A 21,623-nucleotide genomic window follows, 5' to 3' on the forward strand; every position below is an offset into this window, starting at 1 on the left:
CTGTATCTTTGTTGTGACTGGGTGTATTGATACACCATAAAAATAATAACTTCACCATGCTCAAAGGGATATTCAATGTGTGCTTTTTTTTTAACCCATTTACCAATAGGTGCCCCTCTTTGCAAGGCATTGCAAAACCTCCCTTGTCTTTATGGTTGAATTTGTTTTTGAAATTCACTGCTCGACTGATGGAGCTTACAGGTAATTGTGTGGGTACAAAGATGAGGAAGTCATTCAATAATAATGTTCAACACTATTATTGCACACAGAGTGAGTCCATGCAATTTATGTGACTTGTTAAGCAAATGTTTACTCCTGAACTTATTTAGGCTTGCCATAACATAGGGATTTAATACTTAGACTCAAGACATTTCAGTGTTTCCTTTTTAATGAATTATGTAACATTTCTAAAAACATAATTCCACTTTGACATTATGGGATATTGTGTGTAGGCCAGTGACACAACATCTAAATGTAATAAAATAAAAATTCACACTGTAACACAACAAAATGTGGAAAAAGTAAAGGGGTGTGAATACTTTCTAAAGGCACTGTAGATCAAGGTAACTTCAACAGATTCTGGCCTATTTGAAGAACTTCACAGGTTCACAAAACAGATACAGGTGTAGGATATACATTTTACCAGTTTCTCACAACAGGAAAATAATCCTGCATCAATAGAAAATGTGAATTATTGTGTGGATTATAATTCATGGAGATGTTTAGTTAGGGCAAATCAAGTCTGACATTTTGAAGTGGAAATGACTAACTTTAGAAGTCTTTTCAAACCTTGAATACACTACAAGTTTGCATTTCCTGCTGTGCAGGGAATTTCCTGCAACAACAGGGTGTTTAAATTAAGATCTCAGCTATATCTGTAATGCTCCAACATTCTGCCCACACACCACTGTACTAGAACTACCCACTGGGCACACAATGGTTGAATCAACATTGTCTCCACATAATTTCATTGAAATAGACGTTGAATAGATGTCTGTGCCAGGTAGACACTAATTAGCTTAGACGCTCACTTTGGCTTTCACCAAGACCTTGAACAACGATTAGGAACATGCACAATAAAACCACAGTTATGATTTGGAGATATAGAGTGGCTCAGCATTTAAAGGCACTGCATCACAGTGCCAGAGTCGTCACTACAGACCCTGGTTAGATTCCAGGCTGTTTCACAACCGGCCGTGATTGGGAGTCCCATAGGGCGGAGCGCAATTGGCCCAATGTCGTCCGGGTTAGGGTTTGCTTGGGGTAGGCCGTCATTGTAAATAAGAATTTGTTCTTAACTGACTTGCCTAGTTAAATAAAGGTTAAATAGAAATATGTACATTTTTCATGATCTACTTCATAAACGAAGTTTCAGCACTCCATTTAGAAAACAAACATGTCGGTGAGCATATTGCATGCAGTTTTATCAACTCAAGACCTTTCACTCCAATGAGGCAGAGAGTAGAGGTGGAGGAGAATAAAGGAACAGAAGACAAGTGATGCTAAAATGAACATTTATAATGACTCTTTGTTGCTGTTGCCGTCGCAAAAATAATCTTTAAAAAACAATTCAATATATTAACACTGAAATGCTGACTTCACTGGTAGTCCACGAGTCATAAAACACAACTCACAGATTTTTTTTTACAAACACAATACTACAGTTACATTATATAGTCATTACCCTTAAATCTATTAATGAATGATGTTCAGAATTTATAATAATAATTAAAAAAAGTTCACAAAAATGACACTTTAAAAATCCTTTCATTCCCTTTTCATAGTTGCTGTTGTCATTAATCAACAGTGTATCGTTATAAAAGGAACTGCTTCTGAGATGTTTCACTGAGGAAAGCAGTAAATAGACTGGCAGCATATAAAAATAGTGGCATGTCATGTCAAATGTCAAACAATGAAGTGTTTTCTGGGAGAAATGGGATTGGGAAGTGAACCATCCCAGTGCTACCACAGCTTCAGTGTGTAGGCTGGCTGGCTTTTGGCTTAATGGAGATTTCATTTGGCACTCGTATTGGCAAATATCTCGATTAAAAAGCTCCCATACGTACTTCACTGAAATGGCTCAAGGAAAGACAGTATTGCCCTTGCATCTTTCAGATTGAGACTGTGTCTGTGTAAAGGCATCCAAGCAAATGCTTAAGTCAAAGGACAAGTGAGGCCTAAACTTTCAAATGGTATCTTCTCTGTCTTAATATAGAGACACTAGTCATTCAGATTGACAAAACTCTTTTTTGTTTTGAATAACATTTAACTTATGCTGACAGTCCATTTCTTGAAATGGAAAAACAAAGAGTTTTACAAAATTAAAAACCTAACCCAAAATAATATTTGCAATGGAGCCAAAGAGGTGTGCAAGGCATTGTCATGCTTTTTTCAATCAACATTTTAGTTAACTTTCAACCCTTCAGAATGATCCGGATGACAAGAAAACAAACAAACAAAATGAAAATTCATACAGTTGTAGTCTCAGCAAAGTTTGGCAATAAACCTGGGGTCAAAATAATAAAAACACACAAAGGGTGGATAAGGTCAACTACGTTCATGGGAGGGTCAAAAAAGGGTCAAAGATAAGGTGCCAGACAACACCACACATAATCGTAATGTCATGTAGGCTGAAAAGATGATGAAGAGAGTTGAGGAGAAGCGGGGGCAAGCAGCCTGAACCGTCTTAGTCCTGTGTCTGATAGTTCAAAGGAATCCCCCCCGAGGAGGAACATTGGGAGGGTTAGGTGAATATCCAGATGATTATTTGTTTTAAATAATATATATATATTTTTTAAATGTTTGGAATGGTGTTGACTTAGTTTGGCACTCAGTAGTGGAGAGGTTAGAACATTGGTGGGGGTTAGTAGGCGTGTATGACAGAAGAATGAGACAGACACTCAAATCATGCATGTGGTAAATTAGTTAGGCCATCTTAGGTTACATAGGGTTCTAAAAATGTTGTTGTCGTCAAATACACCAACACTGACAGCGGTATGACCGAAGCGATCACATTTTTCCGGTGCTGTATTTGTCTCTGATCTAATATTATATCAGCGAGACCTTGGGATAGCATTCTGTAACGTAACAAACATGGACTCTGATAACAGAACATAGAGACATTGTATGAGGTTTACCATGCTTTCAATGCCAATTTGTTCATAAAAATACTCCCATCGCTAGATTTCAAGTGAGCAGAATACAACATGACAAGGTGGAACAGTTCCACTCTTAAGTTCCCTCTCCCTCTTTTAAATCTAGAATCCTTCATTGAAAAAATGACAAAGCTGAGGGATGGGCCTGGAGAAATGTAACAACTCAAATTCATAGACAGAGCAATGGATGCAAGGACCGACCATGCATGATATTAACATTTTAGTTTTAACCATGTTTTGAGGCCATAACGCGTTTGTTTACATCTACATTGTTAACAAATGTAGATGGAGTAAAACAAGCGCATATTTGGGGTTCTGCTGTGATACGACAGTTGAACTAAGCTTATGAGGCATGTATAAGTTATATTCTTCAAGGATCAATGGGTATATATTATTAATTTATAAGTAAAAAAAATGTATGTAGCAACAAAGGATTCTATCTTCAAAGAGAGATTTGCTCATTGCGATTAACACAAATCTTTGCTAAAAGGAAATGAGAATCGATATTGTGAGGACTCGGGTGCCAACTTTTCAGAGAAGTCTGATACACAAAACCCTCTCATCATTCACAAAAAGTTTCATTTTTTTGTTTGTTTGTTTGTTTTTTTACTAAAACAATAACATCAGAGCAACAGCAAAGAATGACAAAAACGGCAGAAAATGAACATGGTTTGCTTTGTTTCACATCCAATAATAGGAGATGTAATTTGTAAAAAGTAAAGTGCATTTATGCAACACCAAACATACAGGATAATGTTTACAGCGAATCTGAAGTGTTGTTGAAACATATCTGGATTATGACTATGGCCATGTCAGGCCTACCTGACTATAGCTGAAATTGGTTCTTGACACAATATGTTAACGCTACATGTAGTTGACATTCCAGCCTTGAATTCACATTTAAAGACTGATAAACATTCAACAGAAATAATGAGCAAATGGTAGTACATTCATAGATTAGATCTGGGAATTCAAGCTGTAGTATAAAAAATCGTAAAAAATATTACGCAGGTTTTGTGAGGTTTAACCTGATCCTAAAAAAATGCATGCCTGGTATTCTAGAAAGCAAAACACAAGAATAACACTGACTAACATTTTTCGCATTTGTAATACTCCTCATGGTACCTTAAGAAAACAAAATCATATCTGTAATAATATAAAGAGATGGACTGTATGAGAATTTGATCTGAAATATGTTGTATTTGGACCAACATGACAATAATAGAACCCCTCCCAACTTACGACAATAAACCATTTTTTAAATATGAGGCGGTTTTAACGTAAGTGCTCTACAACTGATTGCATGCAACGTTATGTCTTTGAATGTTGCGAGAACACATTTTTTTTGCATTCATTTTTTCCCCCTCCATATTTCACTTTGATACCATGCAATAGAAGACGTGCAAAAAGATAACACCTAACTCCACGAAACACATTTTGTCTGATAATGGCTGGCTATGTTATGAATGCTTATAACATGTTATGCTAAGTCCATGCTGGCCTATAGAGACATTTGTGAAAAACAGCAGTGCTTAAGCCACAGGTCAAATGAACACACAGGGGATGCATGGAGTGTAAAACAACATGGATCCATAAAAATCACAATCTTTAGCTCTTACTCTATGTAGCTATGGGGTAAAACAATGCACAAAACAGTTATCCATCCTTTGTTTTCTTAAGTAATGTATTTGATTATCTTTTCTTAACTTAAAAACATTGTTTGATTGGCACCTGATCAGCACTTCTAAACAAGTTATTAATATCTAACATTTGATTGCACATCTACAATTTCAAAAGCTGCAGAAGTCTAGTTTGGCACAGGTTGTACTATAGAGTCTATTATTACTGTTACTATCTTACCAATACTGTATAGTATTCTATACACCTAATTGTATGCCCTGTCTTTTAGAGCATGTTTCTAATCAACAGACCAGACATCTTTTCAACTAAAATGTTTTGTATATTTTACTTATCAAATAGCAGCATTTTCATAATTTACAAAAAGTACATGTAAACCTATTAATTCAAAATCTTAGTAATTTCAAAGGTTCATACGACAAACATAACCAAAACACAAAACAGGACAACATGCTACTATATTGCTTCCAATATTCTTTACATTTTTCTTACGGTCAAACTAAATGACAGAAATATGGACGCCATATGATGAGTCATCGTAATGCACAAACAAATAGCGAAGCTAATCTTACTCAGGCTTAGTTGGCACTCTTCATCATCCACACAAAGATAACATAGAGTTTCACATTGTATTGACGAGACGCTGGACTGCATTTGGACTACAAACTAGAATAGCTACAATAACATACATATACATCATGTTGACATGACATATTCCACAGAAATTAATTTCTAGTCATTTTTCAGATAAGAGGATATGCATAAAGGATGTCACTGTTTCAGCATGAGGTCACGAACGAGTTCCCATCTTTCTCTTGCGCTCTATCATGAACTTTTTTTGAAATAAACTCCTGTTAAAAGGCTGAAAAATAAGTTATGTTTGGTCAACCAACAGACATTTGCTCATTGAACAAAGATTTGCTTACTTATTTTGCTTTCCAGTAGAAAAAAATACATAACCTCTCCTGTTCCCCTAAAAGGTCATATATTACAATATAAGCCTGTCTAAATCCTACTTGTTCCTCTTTTAGTAGGGAATTTGATACCGTAGTTTGAACCAATGTTGCTTGTTGGTCTTGTGGGGTGTCACAGTTTGGAGGCAGTTGTTATCTGTGCATTTTTGCCTGGTGAACTCTATGGGCTGTGAAAATATTTGCATACCCTTATGACCTATAGTGCATAACTGCTATCGATCACTTCGGCACTCCCTGCAACCCCAGACATCAGCGCCTATGAGTAGACAGAAAAAAGGAGAGAGAGGGCGAGCAGAGTGGAGGAGAGAGAGAAGGGAATCTGGATATAGGAGCGTTCTAAAATATTCTAAAAATACCAAATGAAGGGTGGGAGAAATGCCGAAGTAAGTAATGTAATGAACGTAAAAAGAGGACAATGTATAGATCAGACAGCTCTAGAGTAGTCCTCTAAACCAAGTCTAGTTGCATTGCTTATATTACTAAATTCACCTTGATTTGTGCTTGTATTTTAAATCACGTAAACATTTTGTGAGGTTAGGGGCTAAAATATGAAGGTTTCTGAACCCCACGGGTGGAAGTTACAGATATTTTAACTGGAGTGCCATTTCAAATAACCAGTGCACCATTGAGTACTGTTATAAGTCACAGCACATCCCTTCAGAAATACAATGAAAGGGAAACGTGTATTCAGTGAGTCAAGGTAATGGGGCTCGTGGCTAGTGCCATGCCATGCGGAGTGCTCAAACACATAGTTGATAGTAAGATGAGGTAAAGGTAACTTCTTTCTCGAGCAAACATTCCTTAGGATAACTATTGAGTAGGTAGGTATGGTGGAGGAGGGGCGTTGTCATTTCACTCATAAAAAGGGAGTGTTGCTTTTTCTTTGATTCTCTGCTGCTATCCCTTCCGGTCCTGTATTACTGAAAGCCAATCACAGAGCTCTGGTTACATAAGGATAAACGTGTGAAATGGAAAAGAGGGTCAGAATAAGATTCAGGGACTGCTGTGCAGGAAAATAAATGTATTAGGAGTCATTTGGGTTAATAAAAGACAATATGGTTGACTGATGACTCTGGACTCATCAGTAGAAGAGACTTCCATTAATATGAATGTGTAGCAGCTCTCTGCTGTGCAATATTATTGGTAAACCAAAACATCTCCAAGACATCACATTATGGATGTTCTTGTGGAGATGTTCCTTATCTCACTGCTCGGCTGGTTTTGCTCTAGAACATGCAATGCGTGTGTGTCAGCTGTAGGCCTATTTCTTGGATATGTACATCAAAATATGAACACTTGGCTCAAGAAGGGACAGGCACACTGCGTTGTGTCTTCGTTGTGTCTCACAGTGCAGTCATAATAGACCCAGTGTACTCGGATGAAAACCAATGTATAGCAGCGCAGAAGCAAGCAAGGGTAATCTTTGTTTGTTTGAGAATTTTCTAGGAGACAATTAACCCCCCCCCCCCCCCCCCTGCAATTATCCTTACAGAATGTCAGCAAAATGTTTCAGCAATGCATTATGCACTACTGCCAACATAAGCTAGTGTCAATGTCTGCTTTAGGCTAGATAACAAGTTCGACTGACCAACTGCATAAACTGTTTGACTCCATATTGGTATTTACTCTGATTGGGAAGAATGGTTCACAACAAACTCCAAATGGTTTCAGTCCAAATGTGTTTCATGGTGACTCCATTTCTTTCTCATTATTGTCTCTCTTGACTACCAGCCACCCTAAATCTAAAGCAATCGTCTTCTTGTTCACAGATAAGGTTCAAACTGCTTTTCTTAACAAAACTGCTTTGTAGTGCTTCGTTCCCTTGGGGGACTCTTCTGGTTAGATGTTTCTTCAATTGAAAAGATAATGTAACATACCTCAAGCTGTGTATAGTGCCGTCTTCCCTTTCGGATACAATGCTCCTTCCCATGGGGGTTTAATCATATTTCTACATACTGTCGGAGTATGTCGCAAGGAGCAATATCGTCTGGCAAACTCAAAGTACAGGGCCAATTTATGACAATAGTATAAAATGATTGGTTTTAAACCAGTAACTACGTTATTTGGATCTAAACTGCCCATGATGGTACAAGAAACAGTTTGCCATGGCAACTAAAGGACAACTGATTTACTGGGGTAAAATATTAAGACTGACAGTCGTAGCATGAAATCCAGTCTTACTTTACTCACATAAAGGCAGAACTAAATCCCGTAAACTATAGATGAGTGGACAACGCTTGGCATCTCAAAAGGGATTTTCAATTTAGGTAATACAGGAGATATAAGCCTATCTGTAGTTATGTTTTCGTAGCACCAAAAGTGGTGTGTATGTGGGTGGCGGTCTACATGTATGAATGATTGTCTATGTGTGTTCCTGTGTATGTGTGTGTACATTCCTGTGTGTCTCATCTATCCTCTCACATTGAACATTTGACCCCTGATCTACACTCATATATAGTTACTGTGCAGTTCTGGGTTAAAACTATACATATCTGTCACTGCAACTCAAAATGTGATCCTCGTTAATAAAAAAACAACAATAATACTGTCTTTACATTCATATCAACCCGAATTCACAGGTTAAAATAATCTATACGTGTTTGAATGAGACCATATTTCAATAAATAATTGATGAAAATAAAAATTATAACAACCAAAGTGTTAAAATCTTAATCTTGATATGAATCATACAGTGGCATGTCATTAACAATGTGATATCCGTTAAGAATTTAGAATAAAATGGATGCTTAATGGTCTTGGACGACCTCTGGTGAGCATCATTTAACCGCTCTCATGTAGACAAAGACTTTTTTGCTTTGTTCACATGGAGCAAGGTTAACATCAAAGGAAAAAGGCATGAGCAAACATCCATCTCTGCTCTTTTAGCTTGTCTGGAACCTCAACTGACTCTCAACTCACCTGGAGCGGAGGTCTGCAACTGAAGCTGAAAAACCCACACAATGATAGAAGAGTGAAACGAAAGAGAACGAAACCCAAAACAAACCCAGCTATGAGGTTTCTGAATGGGGGTGAACTCATGTGCTCACCCCTGGATCTGCAGCTTGGCAGTGGACCAGTTCAGCTTTACTCTAATCGCCATCATCAAAAGGACTCCTCACAACTTTTTAAAAACATCAGGACCTCGGTCCTAAAAACACAATCACATATCACACAAACTTATCTTGGTTTTCTCCCCACCTCTTCCTCCTTTGTGATCTTCTCTTTTTAATACTGAAATATTGAACGGATATTTTGACATTTTTTTCCCCTCGCCGTGACCCTCGATTCCCTTTTATTTTCTCTGTCTCCATCCTTCCTTTATTTTACCATTTTTTCCCATTTAGCCCACCTTCTGTGGGTTGGTGGCACGCACACCCTGCTCATACGTGATCCGCTGGCTGATCAGATACTGGGCAGCTTGTGTTGCCGCGGGCGACCCTGTTATGGTAACTTTACGGTTTCGCGTGCCGGGGATGAACTCTCCCTTTTTGGAGATCTGGATGCGGGCGCCTGTCAGCTCCTGGTACTCCACCAGCGTTTTACCACCTTTCCCCAGGATGGCGCCCACCAGATTCTCGGGCACGGCAATCTCCACCACGTCCTTGGCCCCGTCTCCCAGCTTCTCTGTGGCCAGCAGGGAAGAGGCCATCAGTGGGGATGAGGCGTTCAGGTAGCCGTTGGAGGCCCCTGTGGCGGCAGCCAGCGAGCCCAGGGAGAAGCCGCCCAGGCCGACAGCGGGGTGGCCAGAGCCGCCGGAGGCATCGCTGGCATAGGAGGCCAGGAGGTTAGCGGCGGCAGCAGCGGCTGGGTTAGCGCTAGCAGCCACGGCGGCCAGGACCCCAGAGGCGGCAGCGGGGTTGAGGCCCAGACCCAGGGTGTTGGTGTTGTAGCCATAGCTGGCCAGAGTGTTGAGGGCCGAGGTGATGGCCAGCAGGTCATTGCCAGAGAAGCTGGACATGGTGCCCGGGAAGCCGCCCATTCCTGCCAGGCCGGCCTGGCCCAGAAGGCTGGAGGCAGTGGCGGCAGCTGCGGCTGCGTTGGGGAGGACCTCGGCTGAGTTGGCGTAGGGGGAACCGGTGGGGTTGGAGTTGGCCACGGGGCCTGAGATGTTGGAGTAGCTGATGTTGAGGCAGCTGCTGCTCTGAGGGTCCTCCTGGATCTTCTGCACGATGATCTCCACGGCTTTGCAGTTCTGCTCGGGTTCCCCGCTGATGGTGACCACACGCTCCTGCAGGTTGATGCCTTCAGGCTTCTGGGACAGCTGCACCCAGGCACCCGACTGCTCCATCACCGCCTTGACCGTGGCCCCGCCCTTACCGATGATCAGCCCAGCCGTGCTGTTGGGCACAATCAATTTAGCCTGCAGAGGAATGTTGGGAGCCAGAGGGAGGAGGGGAGGAAGCAAGGGAGAGAGAGAGTGAGTGATTGTTAAGTAGGAAAGAGAGGTAGATAAATATATCTCTCACAGAGTCATTCTACTATCCCAGCCCCCCTGCTTTACTCAGCAATGTGTTAATCCCAGGGGTTAAGGCTACAGCTGTCGTCCAGCTCTGTGGCAGTGTGGAGGACCTAGTGGGCGGTTGGCCGTTAAAAATAACCCATTGCCTTCACATGTTCCTGACCCTGTCAGGACTCGGGTTGTGGGGCAGGTAACCGGTAAGAAGGCTCGCCCCTGTCAGAAAAGGTGTGCGGCAAGTGTGACTGTGTTCTTGCCATGTGCTGACCATGTGTCCTTATGACCAGGTTTGCCATGTCCAAGGTTTTCCATCCAAATTGGGCTACTTTGAAAACGATGTTGTGGGTAAAAATGTTTTGGTGGCGGGCTGCGGGTTTTTGGGCTACTTCTAAGTTGCACTGCGACCTCCATTGCATTTCTCTTTATAAACAAAAATGTATTTCAAAGTGACCTAATGACTGTGAGGCAGGCCGTTGCTGAGTGAGTGAGTGGTGGGGAGGGCCGGAGGGGTATTTGTTGAGCGAGCGCAGCAGCAGGCAGCTGAGTCCACTATTGGCTGAGTTTACATGAGTGAGAGGATACATAGGAGCAGACGCGCATGTCATGACAACTTTTTTACCAGTTGTAGGTTATTTATTTATTTTCAACCTTTTTTCCATAAAACTTTAATATGCTAGAACTGATGCGCATCAAGAAATAACACAAGCACTGGAAAACGACTTTGGGCACATTAGATAAAAAATTTGCTTGGAGGTAGTTTAAAGTCCATTCTAAATGTCAACTTTGCTTATGGAAAACCATATCAAACTAAGTGTTTTATGCATGTTCAGTTCTTGGGTCTCGAAGGCTGCGCGAGTGGAAATCTGAAATGGAAGTTATGGATCCCCCTCCTGTGCTTCTGTTATGGGGAAGTCCTCAATGGTACTGACATTTAAATGTGGAGAATGATATCTGTTGGCCATCAAGTAGCCTATTAATTTATCTGCCATTGTAGGCTACTGTAGTCTACCATTTGATACAATAAATATGTTAAAATGTCGATATCACTGGAGTCATTACAAATCAATTAGTGCCACTTGTGTAGCCTACCTGGAGCTGGCAAACCAATTTAATAAATAGCCTATAACTTCAGTTTATTGTTATTGTAGCCTTGCGTTATTATGCAGTTATTAATTCATTAAATTGGAAGTTATCAAAGCTCTATCGCAATTGATGATTAGTAGTTAGAATGCATTTTATTTGATTGACGGTAACAGTAGTCAGATTAGGCTAAAGAGAAAAAAAACACTGTCTGTTGTTGACAAGCATATTCAGGTCATATCCATATTCTTAATATTTGGTTCAGTGATTGAAAGTATTACCCCATCCTCAGTAGCCTATTCCAGCAGGCTATTGGGCAGCACAAGCACTTCTTACCTCGAAATCACCTCGCTATTCATGTTGAATAAATTAGTCTGTCAATTTGAACGAAGCAAGCCGCTAAATCATTCTGCTTACATCTTGCCTACATCTTGGCTAGGCTACTGTAGGCTATCTGAAATTAGATGTAGGCCTATCAGGGCTATAGGCTACCTGCATATAGCTAAGATCCTCCTGATTCCTGCTTACAAGCAAAAATTAAAGCAGGAAGCACCAGTGACTTGGTCTATAAAAAAGTGGTCGGATGAAGCAGATGCTAAACTACAAGACTGTTTTGCTATCACAGACTGGAACATGTTCCGGGATTCTTCCGATGTACTTGAGTATATCACATCAGTCACTGGCTTTATCAATAAGTGCATCGAGGATGTCGTCCCCACAGTTACTGTACGTACATACCCCAACCAGAAGCCATGGATTACACGTAAAATTTGCACTGAGCTAAAGGGCCACTTTCAAGGTGTTGGACTCTAACCCGGAAGCTTACAAGAAATCCTGCTATGCCCTGCGACAAACCATAAAACAGGCAAAGCGTCAATACAGGGCTAAGATTGAATCATACTACACCGGCTCCGACGCTCGTCCTATTACAGATTCTAAAGGGAAGCACAGCCGCGAGCTGCCCAGTGACATGAGCCTACCAGATGAGCAAAATCACTTCTATGCTCACTTCGAGGCAAGCAACACTGAGGCATGCATGAGAGCATCAGCTGTTCCGGACGACTGTGTGATCACGCTCTCCGTAGCCAACGTGAGTGAGAACTTTAGACACAAGGCTGCGGGGCCAGACGAATTACCAGGACGTATGCTCCGGGCATGTGCTGACCAACTGGCAGGTGTCTTCACTAACATTTTCAACATGACCCTGATTGAGCCTGTAATAGCAACATGTTTCAAGCAGACCACCATGGTCCCTGTGCCCAAGAACAGAAAGGCAACCTGCCTAAATGACTCACTCACATCCGTAGCCATGAAGTGCTTTGAAAGGCTGGTCATGGCTCACATCAACACCATTAACCCAGAAACCCTAGATCCACTCCAATTTGCATACCGCCCAAACAGATCCACAGATGATGCAATCTCTATTGCACTCCACACTGCCCTTTCCCACCTGGACAAAAGGAACACTTACGTGAGAATGCTATTCATTGACTACAGCTCAGCGTTCAACACCATAGTAACCTCAAAGCTCATCACTAAGCTAAGGATCCTGGGACTAAACACCTCCCTCTGCAACTGGATCCTGGACTTCCTGACAGGCTGCCCCAAGGTGGTGAGGGTAGGTAGCAACACATCTGCCACGCTTTTCATCAACCTTGGAGCCCCCCTGGTGTGCGTGCTCAGTCCCCTCATATACTCCCTGTTCACCCACGACTGCATGGCCAGGCAAGACTCCAACACCATCATTAAGTTTGCTGACGACACACGATGATCACCGACAACGATGAGACGGCCTATAGGGAGGAGGTCAGAGACCTGGTCGGGTGGTGCCAGAATAACAACCTATCCCTCAACGTAACCAAGACTAAGGAGATGATTGTGGACTACAGGAAAAGGAGGACCGAGTACGCACCTATTCTCCTCGACGGGGCTGTAGAGGAGCAGATTGAGAGCTTCAAGTTCCTTGGTGTCCACATCACCAACAAACTAGTATAGTCCAAACACATCAAGACAGTCGTGAAGAGGGCACGAGAAAGCCGATTCACCCTCAGGAAACTAAAAAGATTTGGCATGGGTCCTGAGATCCTCAAAAGGTTCTACAGCTACAACATCAAGAAAATCCTGACTGGTTGCATCACTGCCTGGTACGGCAATTGCTCTGCCTCCCACTGCAAGGCACTACAGAGAGTAGTGCGTACGGCTCAGTACTTCACTGGGGCTAAGCTGCCTGGACCTCCAGGACCTCTACACCAGGCGCTATCAGAGGAAGGCCCTAAAAATGGTCAAATTGCCACCCCAGTCACAGACTGTTCTCTTTACTACCACATGACAAGCGGTGCCCGGAGAGCCAAGTCTAGGACAAAAAGTCTTCAACAGTTTTTACCCCCAAGCCAAAAGACTCCTTAACAGGTAATCAAATGACTACCCGGACTATTTGCATTGTGCCCCCCCCCCTGCCAACCCCCCTCTTTTACGCTGCTGCTACTCTCTGTTTATCATATGTGGACAGTCGCTTTAACCATACATTCATGTACATATGTACATACTACCTCAATTGGCCCGACCAACCAGTGCTCCCGCACATTGGCTAACCGGGACATCTGCATTGTGTCCCGCCACCCACCAACCCCTCTTTACGCTACTGCTACTCTCTGTTCTTCATATATGCATAGTCACTTTAACCATATCTACATGTACATACTACCTCAATCAGCCTGACTAACCGGTGTCTGTATGTAGCCTCGCTACTGTTATAGCCTCACTGCTGTATATAGCCTCGCTACTGTTTTTCACTGTCTTTTTACTGTTGCTTTTATTTCTTTACCTACCTATCGTTCACCTAATACCTTTTTTGCACTATTGGTTGGAGCCTGTAAATAAGCATTTCACTGTAAGATCTACACCTGTTGTATTCGGCGCACGTGACAAATAAAACCAAGGCAAAGTTGAATTGCAATCATAAACCCAGATTTTAGTCTGTAGCCTATGCCTATTGAAATGACAAGACAATCTCGCAAATGGGCCATTTATAACGGTTTGTAGTCTTAACATCTGACATAATAACGACATAATTGCCAGTTTTTTTAAGTGTTTTTTGCGCAGACTTTGAAATCCTCTGTCCAACTTTCATCACTCAAACTCTCCTGTCTGATATATTTATAGTTATGCACATGCGCAAAAGGGATTTATTTACAATTATAGACTGGGTGGTTCGAGCCCTGAATGCTGATTGAATGACAGCTGTGGTATATCAGACCGTATACCACGGGTATGACAAAACATTTATTTTCACTGCTCTAATTACATTGGTAACCAGTTTATAATCGCAATAAGGCACCTTGGGTGTTTGTGGTATATGGCCAATATACAACTGCTCAGGGCTGTATCCAGACACTCCGCGATTTGCTTAAGAACAGCCTTTAGCCGTCGTATATTGGCCATATACCATACCCTCTTGCCATATTGCTTAAGTATGCCACGGGTATGACAAAAAAAGTTTTACTGTTCTAATTACGTTGGTAACCAGTTTACTGTGTAATAGCAATAAGGAACCTCTGGGGTTTGTGGTATATGGCCAATACACGGCGAATGGCTCTATCCAGACATTCTTGCAATTTATTCAAATTCCTTTATTACGTCACGTCATAGCTCGCATTTATTATTTTGATGAAAACCAGATGCAGCTTCTAATGTCATTACAAGTTAAGTCGATATTTCTTCTTAATTGGCCCGATAACGTTATGGAAAAAGGGTTTATTGCATAAATGTGTCAAATCCTCTCGTTGCAGAAAAAATGTTGGCTACTTTTCAGGCTTTCTGTACGTACGGGTTTTGAGTGGTCACTGGGTTAGACATTTTAGTTAGACCTGGAAACCCTGCTTATGACATGTCAATATTGTAGACAATCAGACAGATCATCAGGGAAGGAACATGCTTTGATCTGTCTAGTATGATGGTTGGTCAGGGCTGGCTGACTGAGTGGACCGTGCCTCACCTGTTTGACGCGGTCGGGGTTGACAGTGGTCTGTGGTTGCAGTATGCTGACTGGCTCTGTTTTCTGGGCGCTCTGAGGCATCTCACGGACTTTCTCCGCGATGAAGCTGTGGACACTATTCAGCGCCTCGACTGTACCCTGTATCAGACATACACGCTCTGTGGTTCCTGTGTGGAGAGAACAGAAAACATATACATCTCGGTGTATCAATACTACTTTCTTTGGGATCGCAGCCTTATGAGAACATAGATTCTTGTGCCTTGGGGTCAGCGTCTGCTATCGCTGTAGTATATCACTTGCAAGAGACTTCCTTGTTTAATTTAAGGAACAGGATTTCTTGGATAAAACATGTTTTTATCAAGTACCTGTTTTACTAAAACTAGTACTTAGTGTTGCAAAGCAACCTCATTTATAACTTAATAGCCACTTATGCAGTGACACTTTGCAGAAAATAATGGATGCTCAAGGTTTGATATCACAGTTTCTTTATGCAGTGGTGCTAATTGCTAACCTATTCCATAATATTCCACCCCCCAAGTAGGCGCTCAAAAATAGAGCAGCTAAAAGAGTATGATTCCTCCTAAATTATGTAACTCTTCCAGGGCCCTGGAATGCAAGGCCTTTCCTTTCCCCACTGCCCCGTGCATAGTCTCCACACACCCTTCCCTCTTGCAAGTTTCTTTCTACACCCCCGTTGTCGGGCCTACCGGAATTCCGTTGCCATGGTTAAGGAGCTGCGCTGTGGAAACAGGTGATGTAACAGCATGTCCTTTCTACAGCCTGCTTCTCTTCCTTTGACTCCTTCTCTTTCTCTCCCTCTCTTACTCCCCTCGTCTGCCTTGCTTTATTTCTCTCCTTCCTTCGCACAGATTCACATTCAAGGCAAACATAAATACGTTTTACCTCATTTCTACCAGCATGTCACATGTGGAACCAGAGGGGGAAAAAAACTCGAGACCACCTTTACTCCACACACAGAGACGCATAAAAAGCCCTCCATTTGGCAAATCTGACCATAATTAAATCCTCCTGATTCCTGCTTACAAGCTAAAACTAAAGCAGGAAGTACCAGTGACTCATACATACCCAACCAGAAGCCATGGATTACAGGCAACATCTGCACCGAGCTAAAGGCTAGCGCTGTCGCTTTCAAGGAGCTGGATCCGGACGCTTACAATAAATCCCGCTATGCCTTCAGATGAACCATCAAACAGGCAAAGCGTCAATACAGGACTAAGATTGAATCCTACTACACCGGCTCTGATGCTCGTCGGATGTTGCAGGGCTTGAAAACTATTACGGACTACAAAGGGAAACCCAGCCACGAGCTGCCCAGTGGCGTGCTCCTACCAGACGAGCTAACTGCCTTTTATGCTCGCTTCGAGGCAAGCAAAACTGAAGCATGCATGAGAGCATCAGCTGTTCTGGATGACTGTGCAATCACACTCTTCCGTAGCCAATGTGAGCAAGATCTTTAAACAGGCCAACATTCACAAAGCCGCAGGGCCAGACGGATTACCAGGATGTGTACTCAAAGCATGTGCGGACCAACTGGCAAGTGTCTTCAAACATTTTCAACCTCTCCCTGACCGAGTCTGTAATACACCCACATGTTTCAAACAGACCACCATAGTCCCTGTGCCCAAGAAAGCGAAGTTAACCTGCCGATTACCGCCCTGTAGCAATCACGTTGGTAGCCATGAAGTGCTTTGAAAGGCTGGTCATGGCTCACATTAACACCATCAAAGCTCATCACTCAGCTAAGGACCCTGGGACTTAACAACTCCCTCTGCAACTGGATCCTGAACTTCCTGACAGGCCACCCCCAGGTGGTAAGAGTAGGCAACAACACATCTGACACGTTGATCCTCAACACTGGGGCCCCTCAGGGGTGCGTGCTTAGTCCCCTCTTGTACTCCCTGTTCACCCATGACTGCGTGGCCAAGCATGAATCCAACACCATCATAAAGTTTTCTGACGACACAACAATCCGACAACGATGATATAGCCTATAGGGAGGAGGTCACAGTCCTGGCAGTGTGGTGCCAGGACAACAACTTTTCCCTCAATGTGAGCAAGCAAGGCAGTAATGTAGCGGGTTGAGAGTTTCAAGCTCCTTGGTGTCCATAATACCAACGAACTATCACGGTCCAAACACACCAAGACAGTTGTGCCCTCTTCACGACACCTTTTCCCCCTCAGGAGACTGAAAAGATTTGGCATGGGTTCCCAGATCCTTAAAAAGTTCTACAGCTCCATTATCGAGAGCATCCTGACCGGTTGCATCACCGCCTGGTATGGCAACTGCTCAGCATCTGAACATAAAGCACAATATAGGGTAGTGCATATGTCCCATCACTGGGGATTAAGCTTCCTGCCATCCAGGACCTATATATTTAACATTTTTATTAACCTTTATTTAACCAGGAAGGGCTCATTGAGATTTGAAATATCTTTTTCAACAGCTTCCTGGCCAAGATAGGCAGCACCAAGTTATTACACAATTACAGACAGACAACATGAAAAACTACAAGTAATGTAGTAAAAAAAACAGAGAATTCACAAGAGGATAACAATCATAAAACAGCAAATTAAAAACATTGACAGGTCAGGGAATCTGACTCAAAATCCTTCATCAATGATTTAAAAACACCAATCGGTTCTTCCAGTTGAAAAGTATTTTGTAAGGCGCTCCAAGCCGATGGCGCAGAGTACATAAAAGCCATTTTACCAAATTCAGTTCGGACATTTGGAACAGTTAGCAGGATAAAGTCCTGCGAACAAAGAGAGTACCCACAACATTTCTGAACAATATAAAAATGCCTTTTTTTTGTTAGTTGTTGAGTATGCAATTTAAAAGAGAGGCCATCATCAATTCAAATTCTAAGATATTTATATGAGGTTACAGTCTCAATCTCATTGCCCTGACAGGTAGTAATAGGTGAAAGGTTCAGAGGTCTATTTCTTGCTTTAGAAAACACCATTCGTTTAGTTTTGTCAATATTGAGGATAAGCTTCAATTGACACAAGGTATGTTGAACAGTATAAAAAGCAGTTTGCAAGTTCTGGAAAGCTTTTGTGAGAAGACGAGTCACAACTATAAATAACAGTATCATCAACATAAAAGTGAAGTTGCGCATTTTGCACATTTGTCTAAATTATTTATATAAATAGTGAATAAGAGGGGACCAAGTACAAAGCCCTGGGACACACCATTACAGACAGACAATTTAACAGACATGAGTCCATCAAATTGAGTTCTATCAGAGATAGTTAGCAAACAATGCAACTGAATGCTCTGAAAGACCTAGGCTCGACAATCTCTGACTCAGCATAGCATGATCAACTGTATCAAAAGCCTTAGAGAAGTCAAGGACTTCAGTGATATCATTTAAAACCTTAATGGCTGCTGTAATTGTCTTATGCTTCTTCCTGAAGCCCGATTGGTACGTTGATAAAATAGAGTTAGTATATAAAAAGGTTTCAAATATTTTTGCCAGGGGTGACAGCTTTTAGATTGGCCTATAATTAGAGTGGGATCTCCCCCTTTTATTAAAAGTGGTAGGACAAATGCTGATTTCCAGATCTTTGGAATTTCATTACATCCCAGGGTTAGATTTAACAGATATTATGTAAGTGGTTCAGCTATGAAATCAGCTGCCAGTTTGAAAAAGCAGGGATCAAGAAGATCAGGACCTGCAGGCTTTCTCTGATCTAAGGATTTCAGGGCTTTATTTACTCCTGCACTGAGAATGGCAAAAAGCTAGAAGTTGGACCAGCTCTCACTGGTTCATCCACACAGGGTTGTACAGAGACAGAGGATACTGAATCAAACAGCCTACCAGATGACACAAAGTGCTCATTGAAACAATTCAGCATTTCAGTTGTCATATTCAACCACGGAGTCCTTCAATACACATGACAGTAATTCATTAACATTAGCAGACATAGACTTAATAGCCTTCCAAAACTTTCTAGGGTCATTCTTGTTATCAGTGGTAAAATACATAAAATATTCTGACCTGGCCTTACTGAGAAGAAAATAACACTTGTTTCGTAGCTGCCTAAAAAGAAGCCAATCAGCATCAGAACATGATTTCCTTGCTTTAGCCCAGGCTAGATTACGTTTGTGAATAATACAAGACAGCTCAGAAGAAAACTCTGGATTATCCCGCCCTTTAACTCTGAACTGCGGAATGGGACATGTTATTTACTATTTGGATTAAAAAGAACATCCTGACAGAATTTCCAGGCAGTTTCATCAGGAATAACATCAGGAATAAACTCAATCTTGCTCCAGTCAAAATAAAACAAATCATGAAAGAAAGCCTGCTCATTAAAACTCTTTAAATGTCTTACGAATAAAGCGTGGGTTTGTTTTAGGAACCTTCGTATTTCTAACAGCAACAAAAGCACAATGGTCACTTAAATCATTACAGAAAACACCAACCGCAGAATATATATGTGGAACATTTGTCAATATCAAATCAATCAGGGTAGATTTCTCTGGACATTTGAGATGTGGGTGAGTTAATCAACTGGGTATGGTAAGATTCATAGAATTACAATACATTTTATAATCATCAGAGACCGACTTTAACCAACACCAGTTGAGATCACCAATCAAGATCATTTCACTGTAAAGAAGTTTAGATATAAGGTGCATCAGAGAAGAAAATACATCAACGAGAGCAGCCAATAACAGCCAATCAAAGTTATAGAGAGCAGAGGGGGGTCTATAACAGCCAATCAAAGTTATAGAGAGACCCTTTGAAACCTCAAGATTCAAAGCAAGAAATTCCAACTGTTTACAAATAGTTTCAGACTTTGCCACACTTACAAGGAATTTAGTTTTTACATATATAGCCCTCCCCCCACCTTCCTTAACTTGATCAGTGCGATACACATTGTAACCATTTATACAAATATCCTTTACAAGTAAAGACTTTTTGAGCCAGGTTTCAGAAAACACAATTACATCAGAATCAGTTGATTAAGCCCAAATCCTAACCCCATCAATTTTTTGACAACAGTACATTTAAATGAAAACTACCAAAACCAGATCTAGATTTAAAATCAGAGGGAGTTTGGAGACATTGCATATCAGGGCCAGGTTTAGGATGCACGTTCCCTGATATCAACAAAATTAGAATAACTAGGCACCTCTGTTTAATAACCTTCCACGGCTTCTCTTTTTTAATAGACTTACTGCAAGCAAATTATACAAGTGAGTTTCCAGACAATACAAAACAGTCATTTAAAACCATTAGACTTTGGTAGTGACACAAGTTCGTACTGTTCGCATCATGCCACAAATGCATCGGCACTTGGACGAGTGGACCGAGTGAAAAATAGCAAATTCCCGCAGACAAAATGTCTAATGGACGGGAGAGCACATTGTCAGATGTACTCACCCAGCGACAATGTATGTTTTCTCCAGAGTTCAGTAAAGTCAGTACACAAAGCAATACTACGAAAATTGTCATTTTCTCTGAGATATGTAAAAAGAAATAGAGGCCAAGGAAAGGTAAGGGGAGAGAGGGACTGTGTGTATGTATGAGTATGTATGTGAGTGTGTGAGTAGATTGGGTGTGGGGGTTGATTGAGAGAACGGGTTGGGGATTGTTGAGCTGCCTCTGATAGCCAGGCGGAGAGTGAAGAGGAGCATCTTGGACGAGACACTCCGCAGAGGGAAAGCTGAAGATAGAACCCAGGCCAGCCATAGAGAGAGTTACTTTGGTAAACTTCAAGTAAATAAGTGCAAATAGCTAAAAAAAAATAATATCAGAGTTGAGGAAGACCCGCGATCTTTGCAATAGCAAAACAAAATAGTTTGCACTACACAACAAGGAAATTGTAGATTTGCTCCACCATAAATGAATAGGTTATTAGTAGGTTAAAAACTACTAGTCACAGACAAACGACTTGACATGCTGCCATCTTGGATTGACCTATATATTGTCCCTAGAATTTCTAAGCAAACAGCTGGAGGCAGAGCTTTTTCCTATAGAGCTCAATTTTTATGGAATGGTCTGCCTATCCATGTGAGAGACGCATACTCAGTCTTGACCTTTAAGTCTTTATTGAAGACTCATCTCTTCAGTAGGTCCTATGATTGAGTGTAGTCTGGCCCAGGGGTTTGAAGGTGAACAGAAAGGCACTGGAGTGACCCTTGCTGTCTCTGCCTGGCCGGTTCCCCTCTCTCCCCTGGGATTCTCTGCCTCTAACCCTATTACGGGGGCTGAGTCACTGGCTTACTGGTCCTCTTCCATGCCGTCCCGAGGAGGGGTGCGTCACTTGAGTGGGTTGAGACACTAACGTGATCT

The 21,623-nt window shown here is 41.7% G+C and overlaps 1 protein-coding gene across 2 annotated transcripts in view; it reads right to left on the minus strand.

The window, feature by feature from the left end:
• Window positions 1-1,497: 1,497 nt before the first annotated feature.
• The window catches only part of nova1 (NOVA alternative splicing regulator 1), a 39,380-nt gene continuing 19,254 nt past the window's right edge, over window positions 1,498-21,623 (minus strand). For both annotated transcript variants that reach the window (XM_036937630.1, XM_021623868.2), the window contains exons 3-4: window positions 15,298-15,464; window positions 1,498-10,127 (exon numbers count right to left, since the gene is read on the minus strand). In XM_036937630.1, the coding sequence (XP_036793525.1) occupies window positions 9,108-10,127; window positions 15,298-15,378 (1,101 nt within the window). In that variant the 5' untranslated portion in view covers window positions 15,379-15,464 and the 3' untranslated portion in view covers window positions 1,498-9,107. The remainder of the gene's footprint in view (window positions 10,128-15,297; window positions 15,465-21,623) is intronic.

This window comes from Oncorhynchus mykiss, chromosome 12, assembly GCF_013265735.2.
Source record: "Oncorhynchus mykiss isolate Arlee chromosome 12, USDA_OmykA_1.1, whole genome shotgun sequence".
In the NCBI taxonomy this organism is placed as follows: domain Eukaryota; kingdom Metazoa; phylum Chordata; class Actinopteri; order Salmoniformes; family Salmonidae; genus Oncorhynchus; species Oncorhynchus mykiss.